This window comes from Pipistrellus kuhlii, unplaced genomic scaffold, assembly GCF_014108245.1.
Source record: "Pipistrellus kuhlii isolate mPipKuh1 unplaced genomic scaffold, mPipKuh1.p scaffold_m20_p_6, whole genome shotgun sequence".
NCBI lineage: Eukaryota > Metazoa > Chordata > Mammalia > Chiroptera > Vespertilionidae > Pipistrellus > Pipistrellus kuhlii.
The window spans coordinates 69,091,671-69,112,787 of NW_023425562.1; the positions used below are offsets into that span (position 1 = coordinate 69,091,671).

At 41.1% G+C, this 21,117-nt stretch overlaps 1 protein-coding gene across 10 annotated transcripts in view; it reads left to right on the forward strand.

Annotated features, from left to right (window-relative positions):
* The window catches only part of KAT14 (lysine acetyltransferase 14), a 35,797-nt gene extending 15,359 nt beyond the window's left edge, over window positions 1-20,438 (forward strand). For 3 of the 10 annotated variants that reach the window (XM_036419237.2, XM_036419244.2, XM_036419245.2), the window contains exons 4-11: window positions 1,782-1,963; window positions 4,531-4,947; window positions 5,064-5,629; window positions 12,008-12,144; window positions 13,275-13,453; window positions 16,823-17,013; window positions 19,464-19,572; window positions 19,713-20,438. In XM_036419237.2, coding sequence (XP_036275130.1) covers window positions 1,782-1,963; window positions 4,531-4,947; window positions 5,064-5,629; window positions 12,008-12,144; window positions 13,275-13,453; window positions 16,823-17,013; window positions 19,464-19,572; window positions 19,713-19,798 — 1,867 coding nt within the window. In that variant the 3' untranslated portion in view covers window positions 19,799-20,438. Of the gene's footprint in view, window positions 1-1,781; window positions 1,964-4,530; window positions 4,948-5,063; window positions 5,630-12,007; window positions 12,145-13,274; window positions 13,454-13,698; window positions 13,746-16,822; window positions 17,014-19,463; window positions 19,573-19,712 lie in introns of those variants that run through there. The other 7 variants (XM_036419239.2, XM_036419240.2, XM_036419241.2 and 4 more) reach the window with 7 other exon arrangements.
* The last annotated feature ends 679 nt before the right edge of the window (window positions 20,439-21,117 follow it).

Consider the following 21,117-nt stretch of genomic DNA (forward strand, 5'->3'; position numbering starts at 1 on the left):
TAATAAATAAATAAACTAAAGAACTTTGGGGAAGGTTAATCTAATGTCTAGAGTTACTACAGTATTAAATTAAATTTTCAATTAAAAAAATTAGAAAGAATACAAAGAACAGCAAAAGGTATTGCCCATTCAAGGGGGGAAAAAAAAATAAACCAACCAGGACTTCGTTAAGAAGACATAATGGGGAATCTATAAAGGAAAGACTTTACAACTGTCTTAAAGATGCTCAAAGAACTAAAGGAAGATGGGGAGAAAATTGAGAAAATATTGTCTGAACAAAATAGGAATATCAATAAAGAGATAGAAAACCTAAAAAGAGCTGAAACCTGTTTGGCTCAATGGATAGAGCGTCAGCCTGCGGACTGAAAAGTCCTGGGTTCGATTCTGGTCAAGGGCATATACCTTGGTTGCGGGCAAATCCCCAATAGGGGGTGTGCAAGATGCAGCTGATCGATGTTTCTAACTCTCTATCCCTCTCTCTTCCTCTCTGTAAAAAAATCAATAAAATATATTAAAAAAAAAAAAAAAGAAAAGAAAACTTAAAAAGAAGTTCTGGAACTGGAAAGTATAATACTGCAATGAAATATTCATTGGAGGGATTCAAAGGCAGATTTGAGGAAGCAGAGAAAAATTCAGTGAACTTGAAGATGGGTCAATGGGAATTATAAGATCTGAGGAAAAGCAAGGAAAAAGATCAAAAAGAAGTGAACAGCCTGCAGTACCTGTGGAACACCACCAATTGGACTAACATACTCATTGTGTGAGAAAGCAAGTAGAATGGCTTCCCCCTTGATCATATTCTTTGGGCAAGGGGAGGGAGCTTGGAAAGTTAGAAAAAGTTGAGTGGAGGAGACCAAAGGATGAGAGTGCTCTGGGACCAAAACATTGCCAGTGAAAGCTAAGGTGTCATTTGTCCCATCACAGTGCTTAATGGCTGTTAAAGTTTTTTTTCTTCTGTGTGTTCTAGTACATCTCTTTGTTACTAAGAATACTTTTTTTTTTTTTTTTTGCCCCTTAGCAATATTTTTGAATTGTTAGTCTGGCCTTCTTATGAAAGTATTTCTGGTGACTGACTTAATGTTTTCAAGATGGAAATAAAATAGTTGCCTTTGAAAGAATTTTCAACAGGAGGAATCTGAATAGTTGACATTTAACATATTTAAAAATGTTTGTTATATACATTCTTGTGTAGTTATTTTGAAATGCTTGCCTTTTTTTTTTTTTTTTTGCCAAAGTTATTCCCCCAAAGTTCAGTTGTTTGTAGAACATACAATATAGTTTTATTCCCATTCTGCTGTGTAAAGGAAAATAGGAACAGATTGAGAGATATATCTGATACCTGGGTAAAAAAGAACTACAACAGTAAAAAAAAAAAAAAAAAGGCTAATGATTCTGCATGCATTCTTGAGAACTGTATTTAATTCACATATAAAAGCGACTCATTTAATTAAAATTAACTTATAGAACTTGATAATCATGATGATTGTGATCAGAATTGTTTTATGAGCTTTGTTTGAATCATTTCATTTAATTCCCACAACGACCTAGTGAGGTAAGTTCTATGATCCTAATTTTAAAGTTGAGGAAACTGAGGCAGCTAGAAAGTGGTAGAGCCAGGATTTGAAGCCAAACAGACCTCAGAGCCTCTCTTATGTTCCTTCAAAGTTTTCAGGTTCAGAGCATATTGTAGGCTAGGAGTCACAGAGTATACATAGAATGTATTTTCTATATAATGATAGAATTTAAAAAAACAATCATTTTTAAATTCTTGGACTCTCCAGGAAAAAAACTTCGACCTGGTGGAGCACAGTAGCAGGTTGCCTCAGCGTGGGAAGTCCTATGTACTTCCGTTCAGGCGCTCAGGAATTCGGAGAACCAGGATGGTGGAAACTTGTTCACAACAAGCCTCCAACAATGAAACCTGAAGGAGAGAAGCTGTCTGCCTCTGCTTTGAAAGTAAAAGGTACTGCTGTGAGAGCAGTGTAGGAGGTGCTAGCCAGCCCAAAGCTGAGCAAGGGTGAGCTCAGGAGACAGTCCCACTGTACCCGGCAGAGCTCATCTGCCTCTGGAGGAGGGACTCTGCTTGGCAGTTTTATTGTGACACGTTTTTTGTATCCTGTAAATAAATACTAAGTAAAAATAGGATAATCTCCTAATTAAGTTACCAGTTTTATTCAAGTTCCTTTGATATCTGAAAGGTTCTCTATTTTAATAAGATTTTGTTTTTAAACTTTTTATTATGGAAAGGTTTTTTAAATGTGCAGAGAGTAATATAATGAATCTCCACATACTTTTCACCTCACTTCAACAGCTAACTGCTGGCAATCTCATTTTATCTAGAACAGGGGTGGGAACATCCAGCCCTCATGTCGTATAAGGCCCAATTAATCATTTAGCCTGCACCTGCCAAGGCATTAGGGGTGAGTTAATTAAATGTTTGAGCAAATACAGCAGGCTAATTTTTAAGTTGATACTTTGGTATGGCCTGTGAATGATGTTATAAATATCAAAATGGCCCTTGACATAAAAAGGTTCCACATCCCTAATCTAGACCCTGAGTACTTTCCCCCAACCCTCTACCCATCCCACCCTTGGAGTCTTTAAGAGCAATCCTAGACACCAACATAGCATTCTTAAATATTTCAGTATGTATCTCTAAGTGGTGTGAACACTTTCTTTTTTGTAGTCTAACCATAATATCATTTTCTTTCTTTTTAAAAAAAATATATTTTATTGATTTTTTTTATAGAGAGGAAGGGAGAGAGAGAGAGAGAGCTACAAACGTCGATGAGAGAAAAACATCGACCAGCTGCCTCTTTCACACTCCCCACCGAGGATGTGCCCGCAACCAAGGTACGTGCCCTTGACCAGAATCGAACCTGGGACCCTTCAGTCCGCAGACCGACGCTCTACCACTGAGCCAAACCGGCTTCGGCCATAATATCATTTTCAGAATTTTAAGAGAATTAATAGTAATTCTTTACTGTCACACATTGGTCTGATTTTTTTTTTTAATCTAAAGAGGCTTTAATGAGCTTTTACATTTAAAAAATATATAATTGGGAAGAAAGTCAAGTAGGATTGAAGGATATAAGGTGTGGAAGTTGCTCCTCTGTACCCACCCCTTCCTGCAATTTCACTTCCAGAGTAACCACTGTTGACTCTTGTGAATGCACTTAGAAATCGTATGCACATTTAAGCATTTTCTTATTTATTTATTTTTTTTAAAGAAAAACTGTAAATGGACTCACAATATCTATTCTCCATTTTTCCCTCCACTTAATAGTAAACCTTGGATATCTTTCCATAGCAGTACATGCATATCTGCCATGTTTTCTTCCTCTCTTTTTTTATTTTATTATTATTTTTTTAATTTCAGAGAGAAAGGGACAGGGAGAGAGAGACAGAAACATCAGTGATGAGAGAGAATCATTGACCAGCTTCCTCCTGCACAGTCCCCACTGGGAATTGAGCCCATAACCCACATATGTGTCCTGACCAGGAATCAAATTATGATCTCCTAGTTCATAGGTCGATGCTCAACCATTGAGCCATGCTGGCCGAGCTGCCATATTTTCTTTTATTTCATTGCATTCCATTGAATGGTTATATGATAATTTATTAAACCCCTATTGATGGACATTTTGGTTATTTCTAGAACCTTTTATTGTTGTTATTATATAGTCCTAGCAATATAGTCCTAGCCAGTTTGGCTCAGTGGATAGAGTGTCGGTCTGCGGACTGGAGGGTCCCAGGTTCGATTCCAGTCAAGGGCATATGTCCTGGTTGTGGGCTCAATCCTCATAAATGTGCAGGAGGCAGCTGATCAATGATTCTCTCTCATTGATGTTTCTGTTTCTCCCTTCCTCTCTGAAATCAATAAAAATATATATAAAAAATAGACAACAATATAACTGTACACATTTGTGTGCATGTGCAAATTTTTGTGTGATTAATTCCTGAAAGTGTGTTACTGTATTAAGTGCATGCTCATTCAAAACTTTAATCAGTATTGGCAGGCTACCTTCCAAAAAGTTGTAATAAAATATACTTCCTGGTATGAAAATGTTCATTTCCCCATATACTTGTGGAGCATCATCAAACTTTTAATACTTATCTATTCCAGTCTGTAAAAAGTAGAGTTTAATTGTTTAAATTTCCATTATAATTTTTTTCTTGTTAAGAGATATCTAAGTCCTCATTTAAGGCATTTAATTGAACATTTCTCTATTTTGTGTGTGTTTTTTAAAATATGTTTTTATTAATTTTAGAGTGAGAGGGTGGGAGAGAGAAAAATACCAATGTGAGAAAAACATCGATTGATTGTCTCCCATATGGTCCAGGGCTGAACCTGAATTTAACCAGTGACCTTTCAGTGCATGGGACAACATTCAGCCAACTGAGCCACAGCTACCAGGGCAAACATTTCTCTATTTTGAATGTGGTAGTAAGTTTACAACAATAACTTAGCAAAAGAAACTAAAATTGAGTGGTTATTTAAAAATTGAGATATTTATTCTTTTCCTTCAGCCTCAAAACCAACTTTAGATCCCATCATTACTGTTGAGGGACTCAGAAAACGGGCGAGTCGCAATCCTGTGGAATCAGCCATGGAATTAAAAGAGAAAAGATGTCGGACTCAGGAAGCGAAGGACATCAGAAGAGCCCAGAAGGAGGCTGCTGGCTTTCTCGACAGGAGCACATCTTCGACCCCCGTAAAGTTCATAAGCCGAGGCCGCAGGCCAGATGTGATTCTAGAAAAAGGAGAAGTGATCGACTTTTCGTCCTTGAGCTCCTCTGACCGCACTCCACTGACTAGCCCGTCCCCGTCTCCCTCTCTGGATTTCTCTGCCCCCGGGACCCCTGCCTCTCACTCAGCCACGCCCAGCTTGCTTTCAGAAGCAGATCTGATTCCAGATGTGATGCCACCACAAGCCTTGTTTCACGGTAAGTCTTGCCTTTCATGGGTCTTTTTATGCATGGCCCAAGATACACAAGTGTATGTTTTCACCTTGTGTGCGGTGTGCTCTGTATTTCTTCTGTCCTGTTTTTTATGTTCACAGATGATGATGAGTTGGAAGGTGATGGAGTCATAGACCCAGGGATGGAGTATGTTCCGCCCCCTGCTGGGTCAGCCGCTTCTGGAGCAGTGCCTGGGGGCAGGAAGAAGGTCAGAGCACCTGAACATATAAAGCAGGAGGTCGACAGTGAGGAGGAAAAACCTGACAGGATGGACATTGACAGTGAAGACACAGATTCCAACACATCTTTGCAAACAAGGGCTCGAGAAAAGAGGAAGCCACAGCTGGAGAAGGACAGGAAACCCCAGGGGCCCAAGTACACCCCTGTTAGCATCTATGAGGAGAAGCTGCTCCTGAAGAGGCTGGAAGCTTGTCCCAGTGCCGTTGCCATGACACCAGAAGCTCGGAGACTGAAGCGCAAATTGATTGTCAGACAAGCAAAAAGGGACAGGGGATTACCACTTTTTGACTTGGATCAAGTTGTTAATGCTGCTCTTCTGTTAGTTGATGGGATTTATGGAGCCAAAGAAGGAGTTTCTAGGCTTCCAGCTGGCCAAGCCACATACAGAACCACCTGTCAGGACTTCAGAATCCTTGACCGATACCAGGTGAGTTAACACACATGCTGAAACTCTTGACACAGGTGTGGAGGTGGGGTAGGCAGCACCCGGGGTTGGGCACAATTAGTCAGTGACTATTCAAGTCCTAAGTAATTTTGGGAGAGAGAAAAATACAAAAATTGCTGGGCTTTATTTTTTGAAATTGTTCAGTATGAATGTCTCTTAATACAACTGGGGTATTTCCCTCTTTGGGCATTCAAGGAAGAACCTAGACATTTTTTTTAAAGTATATTTTATTGATTTTTTTATAAGGAGGAAGTGAGAGAGAGTTAGAAACATCGATGAGAGAAAGACATGGATCAGCTGCCTCCTGCACATCCCCTCCTGGAGATGTGCTCGCAACCAAGGTACATGCCCTTGATGAGAATCGAACCTGGGACTCTTCAGTCCTCAGACCGACACTCTGTCCACTGAGCCAAACCAGTTAGAGCCCTAGACATTTTCATTGAATCATTTAGTCTCTAGGGATAGTCATATATGGTTTGTGTCATGGCTCTGACTGACAGTTTTATTGAGAACATAGTGTATCAGACCGTGTGCTGAGCAGGATCTGAAAACATGTAAACATTTGTGTGGTTAGAAGACAGTGTGGAGACGTAGAAGCCAGGACATCAGTGTGGTGTCAGCGTGGCTCAAGGTGACTCAATGGAAACCAAGGCTAAGTGTGCTCCTGGAACAATGAATTCCACTCAGAGCTGCCAGAACACACCTTCACACAGCAGGAGCGAGAGGTCTCAGATTCCCTGTATCTGTGCTAGCTCTTCTCTTAACCAGCCTTCTGCTAGTTAGCTAACTGAGAGCTGTAAAGTGAAAACTTGTTTTTTATTTACTTTCCTTTGATTACAGGTGAGGTTACACCTATAACCATGTTCCCTCGTTTCTCTGTGAATTGCCCATTGGATTCTTTGGACATTTTTCTGTTTTGTTCTTCTTTGGCAACGAAAATGGGCTCTTCTCTTTGTTGCCATTGTTCTGATATTATTCAGTGTGTACCATGTGTGGGGATTTTTGTTTCATGGTGCTCAGCATTTGGTGTGTGTGGGCCCTTTCTATCTGAAAGTCCTTGGGTTCTGGAAAATCTTCTTAATTTCCTATCTTCTGTTTTCTCTGGTCTGGCTTATCAGAACACTGCTATTAGGACAAGGGTTAGCAGAACTTTTCTGTAAGGGGTCAGATAGTAAATAGTTTCTGCTTTGCAAGCCACACAGTTTCCGTTGCAACTATTTAATATTGCTGTTGTAGTAGGAAAGCAGCACAGGGAGGACATAATGAATGGACATGGCTGTGCTCCAATAAAACTTTATTTACCAAAACTGACTGGATTTGGCATATGGGCTGTAGTTTGCCCATGACCCCTACTCCAGATGGATCCCCTTAATTTTCTTTTTTTCTCCTATTCCTCATCTTTCCTGGGAAGTAGTAACCTGCCTCCTTGCATCTTAGGAGCCAAGTAAGGGAGGCCACGAGCTGACCTTTCAGCTGGAAAATTTCCATTAAGTGTCCCTGTTTTGGGATAGTACTTCCACCCTTGGCTGTGCCAGGGCCCCTGTTTCCAGAATCTCTCCTTTGAGCTTCTGCAGAGTCTAGTCTTCTGCCCATGGAAGGGAAGATCATTTTTGGATATGGGCATTGGGGACTTTAACCTCTGAAGTAAAGGACTCTCAGCTTTAATAGGACCTTGCCTTTCCGATTGCTGCCCTTTCCTGAGGCTCTGAGCTGCACATCCTGCTGCTCTTGGCCTGTCCTCCCTGCTGCCTTAGGTTTTTTCTCTCAAGTCTAAGTCACTTGGCACTTTTTCATATGCTTTTGTTGCCATCATCTGTTCTTTATTCTCGTGAGTTTTTCTTTATAATATCTGTACTTTATATTTTTAATTATGAAATGTGTCATACCCCAAGATGCCCAAGGAGAGTGCATAGTACATATGAGTATGGCTTAGAGAATAATAAAATAAATGACTGTGCTTCTAGCTACTGGTTTTAGAAACAGCATTACAAACACCTGAGAAGTCTGTATACTGCCTGCTCCCCCACAAGGGAGTCATTCTCTGACTTATTGTTATTCGTTCTCCTACTTTTTTAATGACTATATTCCTAAACATTATACTTTCATTTTTTTAAAAATGAAGTGGGAAACACTTAGCTGTGGAAGGAAATTGCCTCTCAGATGAAGGTTTCCAGAAGATAAAGCTAAGTAGTCTGTCGGGGGTTGTTGTAGATAAACTGTCCCACAAAAGGATATATTGCAGTCCTAACTCCTGCTACAGGTGAATGTGACTTACTGAGAAATAGGCCCCTTGTACATATAATTAGTGAAGACGAGATCATGCTGGAGTAGGTGGGAATGAGACACAGAGACAGGCACCTGGGGGAATACCATGTGATGACCGAGGCAGAGTGCTGGATCCACAGCAGAGGGATGCCAATGATTGCTGGCAACACCAGAATCCAAGAGAAAGCACGGGACAGACTGTCCCCCAGAGTGTTCAGAGAGCATGGCTCTGCTGACACCTTGACTTCTGACTTCCAGCCTCCAGAACTGCGAGGGAATAAGTTCCTGTTTTGAGTCACCCTATGGATACAACAGCTCTAGGAAACTCACACAGTTATGTTCTGGTTGTCCCTTCCATGAGCCCGTCCTGGAGAAGTCAGTGGTCAAGGTCACTAGGGAGCTATGGGTAACAAGCTCACCGAGGCTGCAGTGTAAACCAGAGAATGTGACAGAAGTCTGGGCCATGGCAGTGGGGTCCTCTGCACTTCCTGCTTGGGTTGACATGCTTCCTTCCAACTCGTGGGTAGGTCAGCAGTTATTTGTGGGGCAAGTATCAGCTGATCCAGGGAGAAGAGTCGGAGAGTGCTTGGTGAAGACCAGCAGGGCACAGATGCGATTCTGGGCTACTATTCCATGGGGTTAAAAGATGGTCCAGTAGTGGCAGGGATCCTCACAGCCTTTATGTTCCGTCTTCCCTCTCACTTTTTGACGTCTCCCACATTGGGTTAGGGAAGGGAACCAACAATCCATCTAGCTCCTCTTTTTGTTTAGAACCAGAATGAGCTTTGGGGAAGCTCATTTAACATTTTCCAAACTTATTTGACTTTGGGACTTCCCCCGACCCACTCACCATTTTGTTATTCAACTAATGTTGAGTACCTCATGCTAGTATGTGCCAATCACTATTCTAATGGGCAATACTGCAGTGAATTAAGACAGATAAGGTTCCCCACCCTGTGGAGTTGCCACTGGTGAGCATGGAGGTAACAATACTAACTCCCTTAACAAACAAGGTGAGTCTGCAGTGGAATGGAGGAGCAGAGGGCAGCAGCCACTTTGGACAGTGTAATTAAGGATGGTCTTTCTGTAGAGGTAACACTTGAACCAGGTTCTGATCCACAAGGAGGAGCGGGGCTGAGGAAGGTTCAGGGCAGAAGACTCAGGCACAGGACCTAAGGTAAGAGTTAGTTTGGTGTCTGAGGCTGGAACATAGTGATGATGGAGGAGGGGGGTGATAGGAGATGAGGCCACAGAGGGTAGCAGGGCTAGATTCTGCAGGTCTCAGCAAGGGATCTGAATTGTATTAGGAACTTACAGTGGAAAGCTAGATAGGAGCTTTCTTCAAGGGAGGTGAATTTAGTTTTTAAAAGGAAAATCTGGCTCTGTGTGGAGAATGGATGATATGGGATAAGAGTGGCAGGCAGCAGGAAGACTGATAGGAGGCACTGGTAGTGATCTGGACAGAAGTTGAGGGTGGTTCAGATTTGGGAAAGCAATGGCAATGGAAAGAAGTTGGGTCACTGTGTAATATCCAGAGTTCCACAGAACTCACGATGAGACATTGAGTAGATAGTATTTCGTGGGCTAGTAGTTCTATTGCTGATGTTTCAGCTGTCTATTGCTGCATTACAAATCATCCCAAAGCTTAGTGCCTTAAAACAATGCCTATTTAATATTTCTTCTGATTCTCTGAGTCAACTGGACTCAACTGGGTGGTTCTTCTGTGGCTGTGTTTAATTTTTTTTTTAAAAATAAATTTTATTGATTTTTCGCAGAGAGGAAGAGAGAGGGATAGAGAGTTAGAAACATTGATGAGAGAGAATCATCGATCAGCTACCTCCTGCACACCCGCTACTGGGGATGTGCCCGCAACCAAGGTACATGCCCTTGACTGGAATCGAACCCAGGACCTTTCAGTCTGCAGGCCAACGCTCTATCCACTGAGCCAAACTGGTTTCGGCTGTGGCTGTGTTTAGCTGAGAGCTGGGTCAGTGGAAGATACCAGTCCCCTAAAGCCTGGGCTCAAAGGTCCCAGAATGTTACTTCTGCCACTTTCTGATTGGTCAGTCACAGGCCCACCAGATTCATGGGGAGGAGAAATTGACTCTGCCTTGTGATATGAGGAGCCACATGTACCCAGTGGTGGGGAAGAACTGTTGGGGCCATATTTGGAAACTGTAACACACAGCTTTCAATTTCACTTTGAAACTTTAAAGTCCTGGAAGAATTTCAAAGTTGGCTTTTGAAAGTTTTGGTGTCCAGTTTGGTAAGATCATGAGAAAATTATAAAAGAGGGAATTTTTGCTCTTCTTCCAACAAAGTTATTTTCTAGTCACTAAGAGCAAACTGATTCTACAAAAACAACTTGAGTTTCTCAACTTTATCCATTCCTTGGCAAACCACTTAATAAGTGTGCCCTTTAATCTTCCATTTGAACTCTTCGCTATAAAACCGTAATTGCACATGTTCTGTTACTACATGACTGAGGGCCCTGGAGCAGATCTCACTGAAGAACAGACATCTCTGATCAGACTCCCAGGGCCAAACCTACCTGTTCAGCTAGGACACCGGCCTAAAGAGCAAAGACAAACCACATTCTCCTTGAGCTTCCGGTAGGGCCTCTCCACTATGGTGAATTGCTTTAGGGATGATAATCTGTACGGTCTTACTTTTGTCAAATTTACTCACTGGAATAGAGACATATTTTAATAAGTTCATATGTAAGTACTGCAATAATTGGCCCCCATGGCTGTTTGGATAACAAATTACTACTCATAAAACCCAGCCTTCATGTCACTGGTGCTGGTTAATATTTGATGAATTGACTGAAAGTGTTAGATAGATAAAATGAAATCCATAGAAGCAATAAATCCTGTGCTCAATCCTGCATTTCACTCACTTAAATGACTTTAAACATTTTAAAATTACTTAACATGCCGAAGCCGGTTTGGCTCAGTAGTAGAGAGTCAGTCTGCGGACTAAAAGGTCTCAGGTTCGATTCCGGTCAAGGGCATGTACGTTGGTTGCGGGCACATCCCTGGCAGGGGGTGTGCAAGAGGCAGCTGGTCGATGTTTCTCTTTCATTGACGTTCCTAGCTATCTCTCTCTCTCTCTCCCTTTCTCTCTGTTAAAAATCAATAAAATATATATTAAAAAAATAAAAGGATAAATAAATAAATAAAAATAATAAAATTACTTAACATTTTAAAAAATTACTTTGATTTGATTTTTTGCTAATCCTCATCTAAGGATATTTTTTCCATTGATTTTAAGAGTGGAAAGGAGCCGAAACTGTTTTGGCTCAGTGGTAGAGCATCAGTCTGTGGACTGAAAGGTCCCAGGTTCGATTCCGGTCAAGGGCATGTACATTGGTTGCGGGCACATCCCCGGTAGGGGGTGTGCAAGAGGAAGCTGGTCAATGTTTCTCTCTCATTGACGTTTCTAGCTCTCTATCCCTCTCCCTTCCTCTCTGTAAAAAAATCAATAAAATATATATTTTAAAAAAGAGTGGATAGGAAGGGGGAGAGAGAGAGAGAGAGAGAGAGAGAGAGAGAGAGAGAGAGAGAGAGAGAGAGAAACATTGATATGAGAGAGACATATTGGTTGCCTCCCGCACATGGGGCCAGGGATCGAGCCAACAACTGAGGTACATGCCCTTGATCAGAATTGAACCCAAGACCCTTGAGTCCTTGGACTGACACTCTATCCACTGAGCCAAACCAGCTAGGGTTAATTATTTTAATTTGAAACTATTACAACAGGATGAGTTTTCCATATCTTATTTTTTTAAATAAATCTTTATTGTTCAGATTATTACAATTGTTCCTCTTTTTTCCCCCCATAGCTCCCACCCCACCCTCTGCCCTTACCTGCCCCCCACTGTCCTCATCCATAGGTATACAATTTTTGTCCAGTCTCTTCCCGCACTCCCCACACCCCTTTTCCCCCAAGAATTGTCAGTGCACTCCCTTTCTATGCCCCTGATTCTATTATATTCACCAGTTTATTCTGTTCATTAGATTTTTAATTCACTTGATTTTTTAGGTTCACTTGTTGAATAATTTTTTTTATATAACCAGTGTTTCTTTCTCATAGACTGCCTTGCCATCCAGGAAAGGATTTCGGCACCAAACCACCAAGTTTTTATACCGTTTAGTGGGATCGGAAGACTTGGCTGTGGACCAGAGTATTATCAGCCCTTATACTTCTCGGATCTTGAAACCGTACATCAGGTATATGGAGAAGAGTGTGATGTTGAGTGTGTCATGAGAAGTAATGTTTGTGATTTCTGCTCTCCGTCTCTCTGCTGGAGTGAAGAAATACCAAAACCTGTGAGCAGCAGTCATCAAGGGCTGAGTCTGTGCTGTGTCTAGCCTCAGCCTTGACTTGTTTCAACTGTACTTGTTTGCAGAAAGGATGGTCCTTTGGTAAAAACATAAAAAGCAAGGATAAGTTAACTCTGTTTGATATCATTATGATGATCATATTCACTGTTTCAATTAAAATTTTAAAGTTGTATATATTTAGTAGTCTGTGAAGTAGAAAAAATAGGAATGATGTCTCAGTTGGACCCATGTCTGGACTGGATGTTGGGACAGTTTCTAATGATGAATCTATGGCGAGTGAGGAACCGTTTTTCTGCCAAAGGCCATTTGGATATTTATAACATCATTTGTGGGCCATACAAAATTATCATCTTAAAAATTAGCCTGCTTTATTTAGTCAAACATTTAATTAGCTCACCCCTAATGTATTGGCAGGGCCAGACCAAATGATTTCAGGGGCATATATGTCCAAGGGGCCCGACATTCCCTACTCCTGGCTAGGCTGTGCCGCAAAGCTGAGCTGACAAGAGAGGCCCCAGTGCAATCTTGGATGTGGTGACAGAGTACATGGTCTTCGTTAATCATACTTGTTCTGCAGCTCATAGTCAACCTGCTCCCTACACAGCACTGCCTCCCAGACAGACACGTGACCAGGCTGCTTTGCTTCTCCTGGTGTCTGGTGGTCTGCAGCTGCCCTGGCAGGGTTGGATCTCCCCTGCCTGGACTCTGTCTTGGTCAGAGCACTGAGGGTTAAATTAGGATGCTTTTTGTTTCTTCACTCTGTTCATAACCCTCACCAGGACCAGTAGAGTTTCTACGGGTACAGTGGGGTTTGGACTGACAAATGTTGAAAGAGTAAATTTTAAATTTATACCAAAAAGTCCTGTAGCTGTTGTCAAGCTAGTTGTCGTATAAAGTAGTGCAAATTAATTCAAGATTTCAAGCAGATCAGAGTTTGGATGAATCAAATGGCTAGGAATAATATTGAGTATTTTTTTTTTTTTTTTACTTAAATTTGTTTATTTTCTGTGGTACTGGAGGCGCGATTATGAAACAAAGCCACCCAAACTGCAGCTCCTGTCACAGATTCGTTATCACCTGCACAGAAATGACCCTCACTGGATGCCGGAGCCCGATGCACCTCTTGATTACTGCTATGTCCGGCCAAATCACATCCCAACCATCAACTCTATGTGTCAGGAGTTTTTCTGGCCTGGTATGTTCCCCTTCTCAAACTGGGCAGATGGGTTTTTCTATAGAGTAAATTTTAATAATTTTTAAAATTAGTGTATGTCATGTAACTCTAACACTTTACTTAAGATTTTATTGTTTGTCTGTACTAATATAGAAATATTAAAATATAAGTATCTCTTTCTTTCCTAAGATCAAGAGAAAGCCTGCATTTAAATTAATAAACAGTGTTTTTGTTTGTTTTTCTTCCCTATTTGCCTCTGCTTCCAGAATTAAAAGATTCATCCTGCTTGCTTCTACATATGTTTAGATATCAGGTAATATCTATCAGATAAACACAGACTGGTAGCCAGGGCATATGGACCCTTTTGAATTTGCTTAATAATTCTGTATGCTTTGCTTACTTAGCTGTTACTTAGAAAGTATTAGTAGAGCCAAAAGGGATTGTTTTTTTTTTTGTTGTTGTTGTTTTAAATAATTTTTTATTGTTCATATTATTACAAATGTTCCTTTCCCCCCCCTCCATTGCTCTCCTCCACCAGGTTCCCCCCCCACCCTCTGCCCTTTCCCCACCCCCCATTATCCTCATCCATAGGTGCACAGTTTATGTTCAGTCTCTTCCCACACCCCCCTCTCCCCTTTTCCCCAAGAATCGTCAGTTCACTCCCCTTCCATACCTCTGATTCTATTATATTCAACAGTTAATATTGTTCATCAGATTTTTTTTTTTAATTTCCTTGGTTTTTAGATTCACTTGTTGATAGTTATATATTTGTTGTTCATAATTTTTATCTTTATTTACTTTCTCTTCTGAAAGAACCCCCTTCAGCAATTCATATAATTCTGGTTTGGTGGTGATGAACTCCTTTACCTTTTTTTTTTTATTAGTGAAACTCTTTATCTGACCTTTGATTCTGAGTGATAGCTTTGCTGGGAAGAGTATTTTTGGCTGTAGGTTCTTGCTATTCATCACCTTGAATATTTCTTGCCATTCCCGTCTGGCCTGCATGGTTTCTGTTGAGAAATCAGCTGACAATCGTATAGGTGCTCCTTTATAGGAAACTACCTGCTTTGCTCTTGTTGCTTTTAATATTCTCTCTTTGTCTTTTGCTCTTGGAATCTTAATTATGATTTGTCTTGGTGTGGTCCTCTCTGGATTCCTTTTGTTTGAAGTTCTGTGCACTTCCTGGACTTGTAAGCCTAATTCTTTCACCAGGTGGGAGAAGTTTTCTGTCACTCTTTCAGTATGTTTTCAATATCTTGCTCTCTCTCATCTTCTGGGAACCCCATAATTCTGATGTTGGTTCACTTGAAGTTGTCCCAGAGGTTTCTTACATTATCTTCAATTTTCTTGATTCTCTTGCCTTCTTGATTCTGCAGAGGAGTGTCTTCTGGCTCTTTATGTTCCAAATCTTCGACTTGATTCTTGCGATCTTCCATTCTGTTTTTAGGACTCTATATAATATTTTTTATTTCAGACAATGTATTCTTTATTTCTTGTTGATCCCTTATCATTTCTTGTTGATCCCTTATTAATTCTAGTTGATCCCTTTTCATATCCTCATAGGTCTTATCGACCTTTTCTAGGAAATTCTTGAAAAACCTTATAAGCGTAGATTTGAACTCTATATCCAGTCGCTTTTTGTCCTCCATTTCTTTCGTTTGTGATCTATTTCCTTGTCTCGGCATTTTCACAGCTTCCCTGATGGGACGGGGGGGGGGGGGGGGGGGGGGGGTGGGGGTGTGTGTTTTTCAGGGTGGAGCCTACAGCCCTGGCTTCCGTCAGCCCTGCCCTATGCAGTTCCTGAGTCTCAGTAATCCCCAGGGTCCTTCAGTACTCATTGCAAGCACCTCTGAGAGAAAGGTGCCCTCGATTTTCACCTGCTACCAAACAGTCTAGGCTCTCCCCAATGAACCCGGAACTGGGGTTCAGTTCAGTTGGAAGTGGAGTTGGAGGTGGTGTTCAGAGCAATCCGGAGCTTTTGTCTCCTTCCCACCAGGCAATCCCGCGGCACAGCCAACCATCCCTTCTCTGCATGCAATGTGCGCGCCTCCGGACCTCCTTTCGCCGCTTCCCCGGAGTCCCGCCTTACAGCGCAGCTCCCTATGGCTGAGCCTGGGTCCCCAGGGTCTGGCCTAGAATTGGGGTTCAGAGCAGTTGGAGCTGGGCCCAGCACAGTCGGAGCTTTTCTCTCCTTCCCGCTAGGGAACGCCAGCCAGGCCCTCAGCCTCCCTCCTCTCCGGCTCTGTCCTCTCCGCGCGCGCCGTGTGTCTCTGTACCTTAGGCTTTTACAGCTCCTCCGCGCTTCCTTCTGGTTTTCTCCTTGCTTCTCATTGTAGAATTTCCAGTCAGTCGACTTTCCTGTAGTTCTGGGTAATGTCCATTTTATATTTTAGTTGTATTTTATTGAAATTGTTGTGTGCTGCGGCTAGGTGTTTACCTGTGCAGCCATCTTGGATTCTCCCAAAAGGGGTTTTTAAAAAGCCAAATACCCCAGTCATAGACTTTAACCCATTATGATTTGTCATTTTATTAGCATTAATGTACTGACTATCTCTAATGACCAGAGCCATCAATTAAAGAGGAGCATTTTCATTGTTAAATATAAACACACTTTTTGTGGATTTGCTTTACCACTATGCTTTGAAATAGAAAGGGGGAAATACATCTTCCAGATGTTAGATAAGATTCATCGGGATGAGAGCTTTGTCATCCTTATTGTCTGGCAATCATGTAGTAGTGCGTGTGGTGGCAGAGCTGTGCTTGCTCTTTTGAGAGTGTATGGGGGCTGAAGGAACATTCTGGGAACATTTACCATTTCCTGCCTGTACACTAGGTGGCTTCCATCTGCTATGCAAGGACTCATTTCTTATTTAACCTTTTTATTGTAAAATGTAGTGTTTGTACAAATGAGCTTACAATTGAATATGTCTGAGGTAAAGAATACAATGATATGGACACTCTCAAGGGATCTTCCCTCCAACTCTGAGGAGGTCTAGGGACTCTCACCTTAAACATTGTAGAAACGAAGGCCAAGACATTTAGAGATGTGCCCACTGATACATGTGGCAAGGAGCCTGAGCTCAAAACAGGTGTGTCCAGTTCTGACCCTGTTCACTCTGCTCCCCCCCTCCCCCACATCCTGCCTCTCCGTTTTTTAACATGTGTACTTAGAAAAGATGATGATAAGTTTGGTATATTCTAAAATTCACTTTTAATTTCTAATTTTATGATCTGAATGTGTGGTGTCTGTGGTACTATCTTTGTCTCATTTTGTTTTGTTTTGTTTTTCCTTAGCACACAGGTGTAGCTGCAAGTACAGACCGAACAGTTTGGTGTTTATTAGTTTCAAAAGGCACATGGTTTGAATCTCTGATTGTTTCTTTTCCTTAGGCATTGACCTTTCTGAGTGCCTGCAGTACCCAGACTTCAGTGTTGTTGTCCTGTATAAAAAAGTTATCATTGCTTTTGGCTTCATGGTTCCTGACGTGAAGTACAACGAAGCTTACATTTCATTTCTGTTTGTTCATCCTGAATGGAGAAGAGCAGGGATTGCAACTTTCATGATTTATCATCTGATTCAGGTATGTGTTCTGTGTTCATCTTCTACCCACTTGCTTCTGGGCTCTTTGGAGAGAATTGGAGGAGGGGTGAATCTGAGTGGGGCCCTTCCAGCACAGCCCAATGGAATATGAGACCAAGTGACAGGAAGCCAGTCACCATCATTTGTGAGGTTATTAAAACACACAGACAAAAATCTTTACCTCTCTAAAATAAGATTGCTATTTATTTTTTTGTTAATCCTCATCCAAGGATATTTTTTCCCATTGAGTTTTAGAGAGAGTGGAAGGGAGGGAAAAGGAGGAAAGGCAGAGAGAGAGAGAACATCAGTGTGAGAGAGACACATCAATTGGTTGCCTTCTGCAAGCAGTGGGATCAAACCTGCAATCCAGGTACATGCCCCTTGACTGGGAATCAAACCTGTGATCTTTAGCTGACGCTCTAACCATTTAACAGCACCATTCAGGGCTAAGATTGCTATTTAGACCTAGGTTTTAAAGAAGTGAATTTGTATAGTAAATAAAAAGAAAATGCCAAAGGGAAAGCATTAAACACTTGTACTATCCATGTTGGTAATGCTGCTGCTCTTAAAATCAGCAGCGCCACAACTCTGACATGGAGATGGAACTATGATGTTTTTAGTTTTAAGCGTTTTAAAATATTTAGCCAAGCTGTATCAGTCAGTATTACATAGTCTGTAATTCTTGATTGTTTTTTCATTTTACCCATCACTTTATAAGCTGGTAATGAACCTTCAAAGATTTGATTCTAATGTCGAATTATAATTCATCCTTTGATATATCTGGATTGCTTTGAAGAAAGTATACTATATATTTACATACTAACATCAGAAAAACATTCAACGATTTTTGTTTTCACCCAGAATTTTTCTGGTAACTTTTATTTAGAAACCAACTGGTATAGACAATTTTGTATTACTGGTCAAAATTCCTTTTTGGTTTTGGATTTTTTTTTTTTTTTTTAGATATAATCGACATAAAACGTTATATGAATTTCAAGTGTACAAACATAATGATTTAATTTTTGTATATGCTGCAAAACAATCACTACATTAAGTCTAGTTATCATCCATCAACATACATACTTATAAAATTTTGTGTTTCTTGTGATGAGAAGTTTTAAGATTTACTCTCTTAGCAGCTATCAAATATGCCGTGTAGTATTATTAGATATAGTTGCCATGCTATACATTACATCTCATGACTTACCTATAACTAGGTGTTGGTACCTTTTGATTCCCTTCATCCATTTTGTCCACCCTCTACTTTTCTTCCCCCCACCCCCCCAATCTCTGGCAACCACTTGTCTGTTCTGATTCTATAAACTTGGTTTTTAGGATTTCTTTCAAATAGAGGATGGAGTTGATAAAGTGTTTATCCAATTTTTAATGAAACTTGCTCAGTAATTCCCAAGTGTTGGCCAGAACCTTGAGAACCATCTTGTAGAAATTGCTTTCTTTTCACCTCTCTCAGCAGTTAATATGTGCTACCTTGTATTGTCATGGACTGAGACCTTCTCAGTTATTTCTACAACACCCCCTTTTTCTCTGCCCACTTCACTCACAGATTGACCTCTACTCTGCGTTCCTCCTGTCCTAGCGGACCGCCTGCAGGATTTCTGCCTTTCCCTTCACTGGCAAGGACTTGGGAGCAGGGCAGGGATGACAGTTTATGCGTGTGCTTGTCACAGGCCTGACCCAGGCAGTCCCCACAGAGCATTTCCTGGGTTGGAGGAAGAGTATTCGTCTTTGTTAGTAGGTATTTAGCCCATAGCCCAGACCCAGACACAGTCTTCCTCAGTCAAATCACTCAGTGTTGGCCTAGGTCAGACTGTGCATATTTGCAGTGGAAAGAATACTAGCCTTACCTCAGTACACATTCTTGCCCTTGATGTACTCAATGCAGATTTGAATTAAACAGAGAGTGGAAGGGAGTCGTCTGCCTTTGACAGAGTTCTTAATTGAGGCCTTGGAGGAAACCATGGGCTATAATGTCTTAAGGACCCAATCAACCTCAGTATTTCGGTGCCTTTTTCATTAAAGGAAGTTCTTTATTCATATTACTTTTGGCTACTTCAGTCTGGGTACCTAATTAAAGAATCTAAGGACTTGCCTTGTATTGGTAGAATGATTATTACTCTTTTTCCCTAGGATTGGGCAATGATAAGTATAGAAATCTCAGATCTGAGAAGTGAATTCTGTCACTTTGAGGTGGACTTTAGGATTTTGTAGGTCTATATAGATTCTTCAGGTTTTATAATTAAATGAAAGTCCTAATATTTCATATTTGGTCACATAATTTAACATCTAGTTGTTAAAAGCAGAATTAACTTTGTTCACTATTTCTTCAAAATGTTTATAGAGTTTGATATAAGTATGTTTGACATTTAAATGTAATTGAATTATAAATAATATAGTTGATAATGAAATATCTCCCTTGGCCCTTCGCTTCTGAGAGAAAAAAGAATGCTCAGCATGCCATCAATTTTCTCAGTGTTGATGAATGCTTCAGGGAATGTTTTGATCAGTGGCAAAGTGTCATTCGGTTTCCAGCTGTTGCCAGGTGTTGCGAAGTCTCAGCTTCAGTCCCTGACATCTCTGGTTTCCAGAACTAACTACCTCCTCTTAGAAGAGTTTCTTCACCTACTCATTTTCCCTCGGGCTTTCTCCTTTTCATCTTGTATTTTTCCACTCTTTTGGCAGACCTGCATGGGCAAGGATGTAACTCTTCACGTCTCAGCAAGCAACCCAGCAATGCTGCTGTACCAGAAGTTTGGATTCAAGACTGAGGAGTATGTTTTAGATTTTTATGATAAGTATTACCCCTTGGAGAGCACAGAGTGTAAACATGCGTTCTTTCTGAGGCTCCGACGCTGATGGGACTTAAATAGAGCTCTTCACAGAGAAACACGTATGCTTCTACAGACAGGTCTTCACATAGACCTTACTCATTGCACTGTGAGTCTAATCTCTGCGATTAGATATTCATCGAAACTCTCAACTAAGATGAGAAAAGAGGTGGGCGGTGGAATGAGTAGTGACCAGCCCGACAGGAAGATCACTGTGTCCAGTCCTTTCAGGAGAGGCCTTCACCCCACATTTTGGGACTCCACAGTTAACTGACACTGAGATGCTGCTGTCCTCCTTCCATTGGACAGTTTGTAAGATTAAAAGTATCTAAACTGATACTATTGGTGAGAAAGAATCCGACTGTCCTAATTTAAAGAATGAGCAAATGCGATCACTGTTAAAGATTCATGCAGAGTTCTGGGACGATGAGAGATTATGAAATGGTTATGTAAAGGGATGCCAACCCTTTCCCCAGACTTCATGTGTTGTCACTGAACCCAGCAGGACTTTTAAGTCACGGAGGTTCTGTTGTGTCTCTCTGTCTTTGGTCACAGTCGAAATAAACTAAGTGCCGTGTCTGTACATTACTTAGCCTGTTCTGTTAGCATCTCCCACCAGAGAGTGGCCTGGGAGTGGATGGTCTCAGCCTCCCTCTTCCTGTGAAGTTGGTTTGTTGTTGGAGTGGCTGAGCCTGGAGGAAGGTGTGCTGGGGGCAGAGCTGTATGGTCTGCAGGACTAGGCTGTTTGGGGGGGGGGGGGGGGTGTTGGAGGAGATGGACTCTTTTTTTGTTGTTTTTTTATTTATTCACAAAGTATTTACTAATAGTTAATACATCCCAGACATTTTTTATGGTATTTGGAAGGTTAACACAATAAAAGTGAGTTCTCAGAATGCTCAGGCTAAGAGAGAATCATGAAAATGGGGAAATTATAAATGACCCCCTGAAAGTTGGCAGGAAATGTGTAACTCGTAAAGGCATTGCTCCCAGGGATATATTTGATGCAAATTTCCTGGATTACACACAGTTATTTTGCTCATTATATTCCACCCATGAGTGTGATACTTGTCTTTTTCTGACTGGCTTATTTCACTTAGCGTAATACTCTCCACGTCCCTCATGCTATCTCAAAGGGTAAGAGAGCCTTCTTTATCGCAGCTGCATACTATTCCATTGTGTACCACATCTTTTTTTTTATCCACTTATCTGATGGGCACTTGGGCTGTTTTGGAACTTAGCTATTAAGAATAGCACTGCTA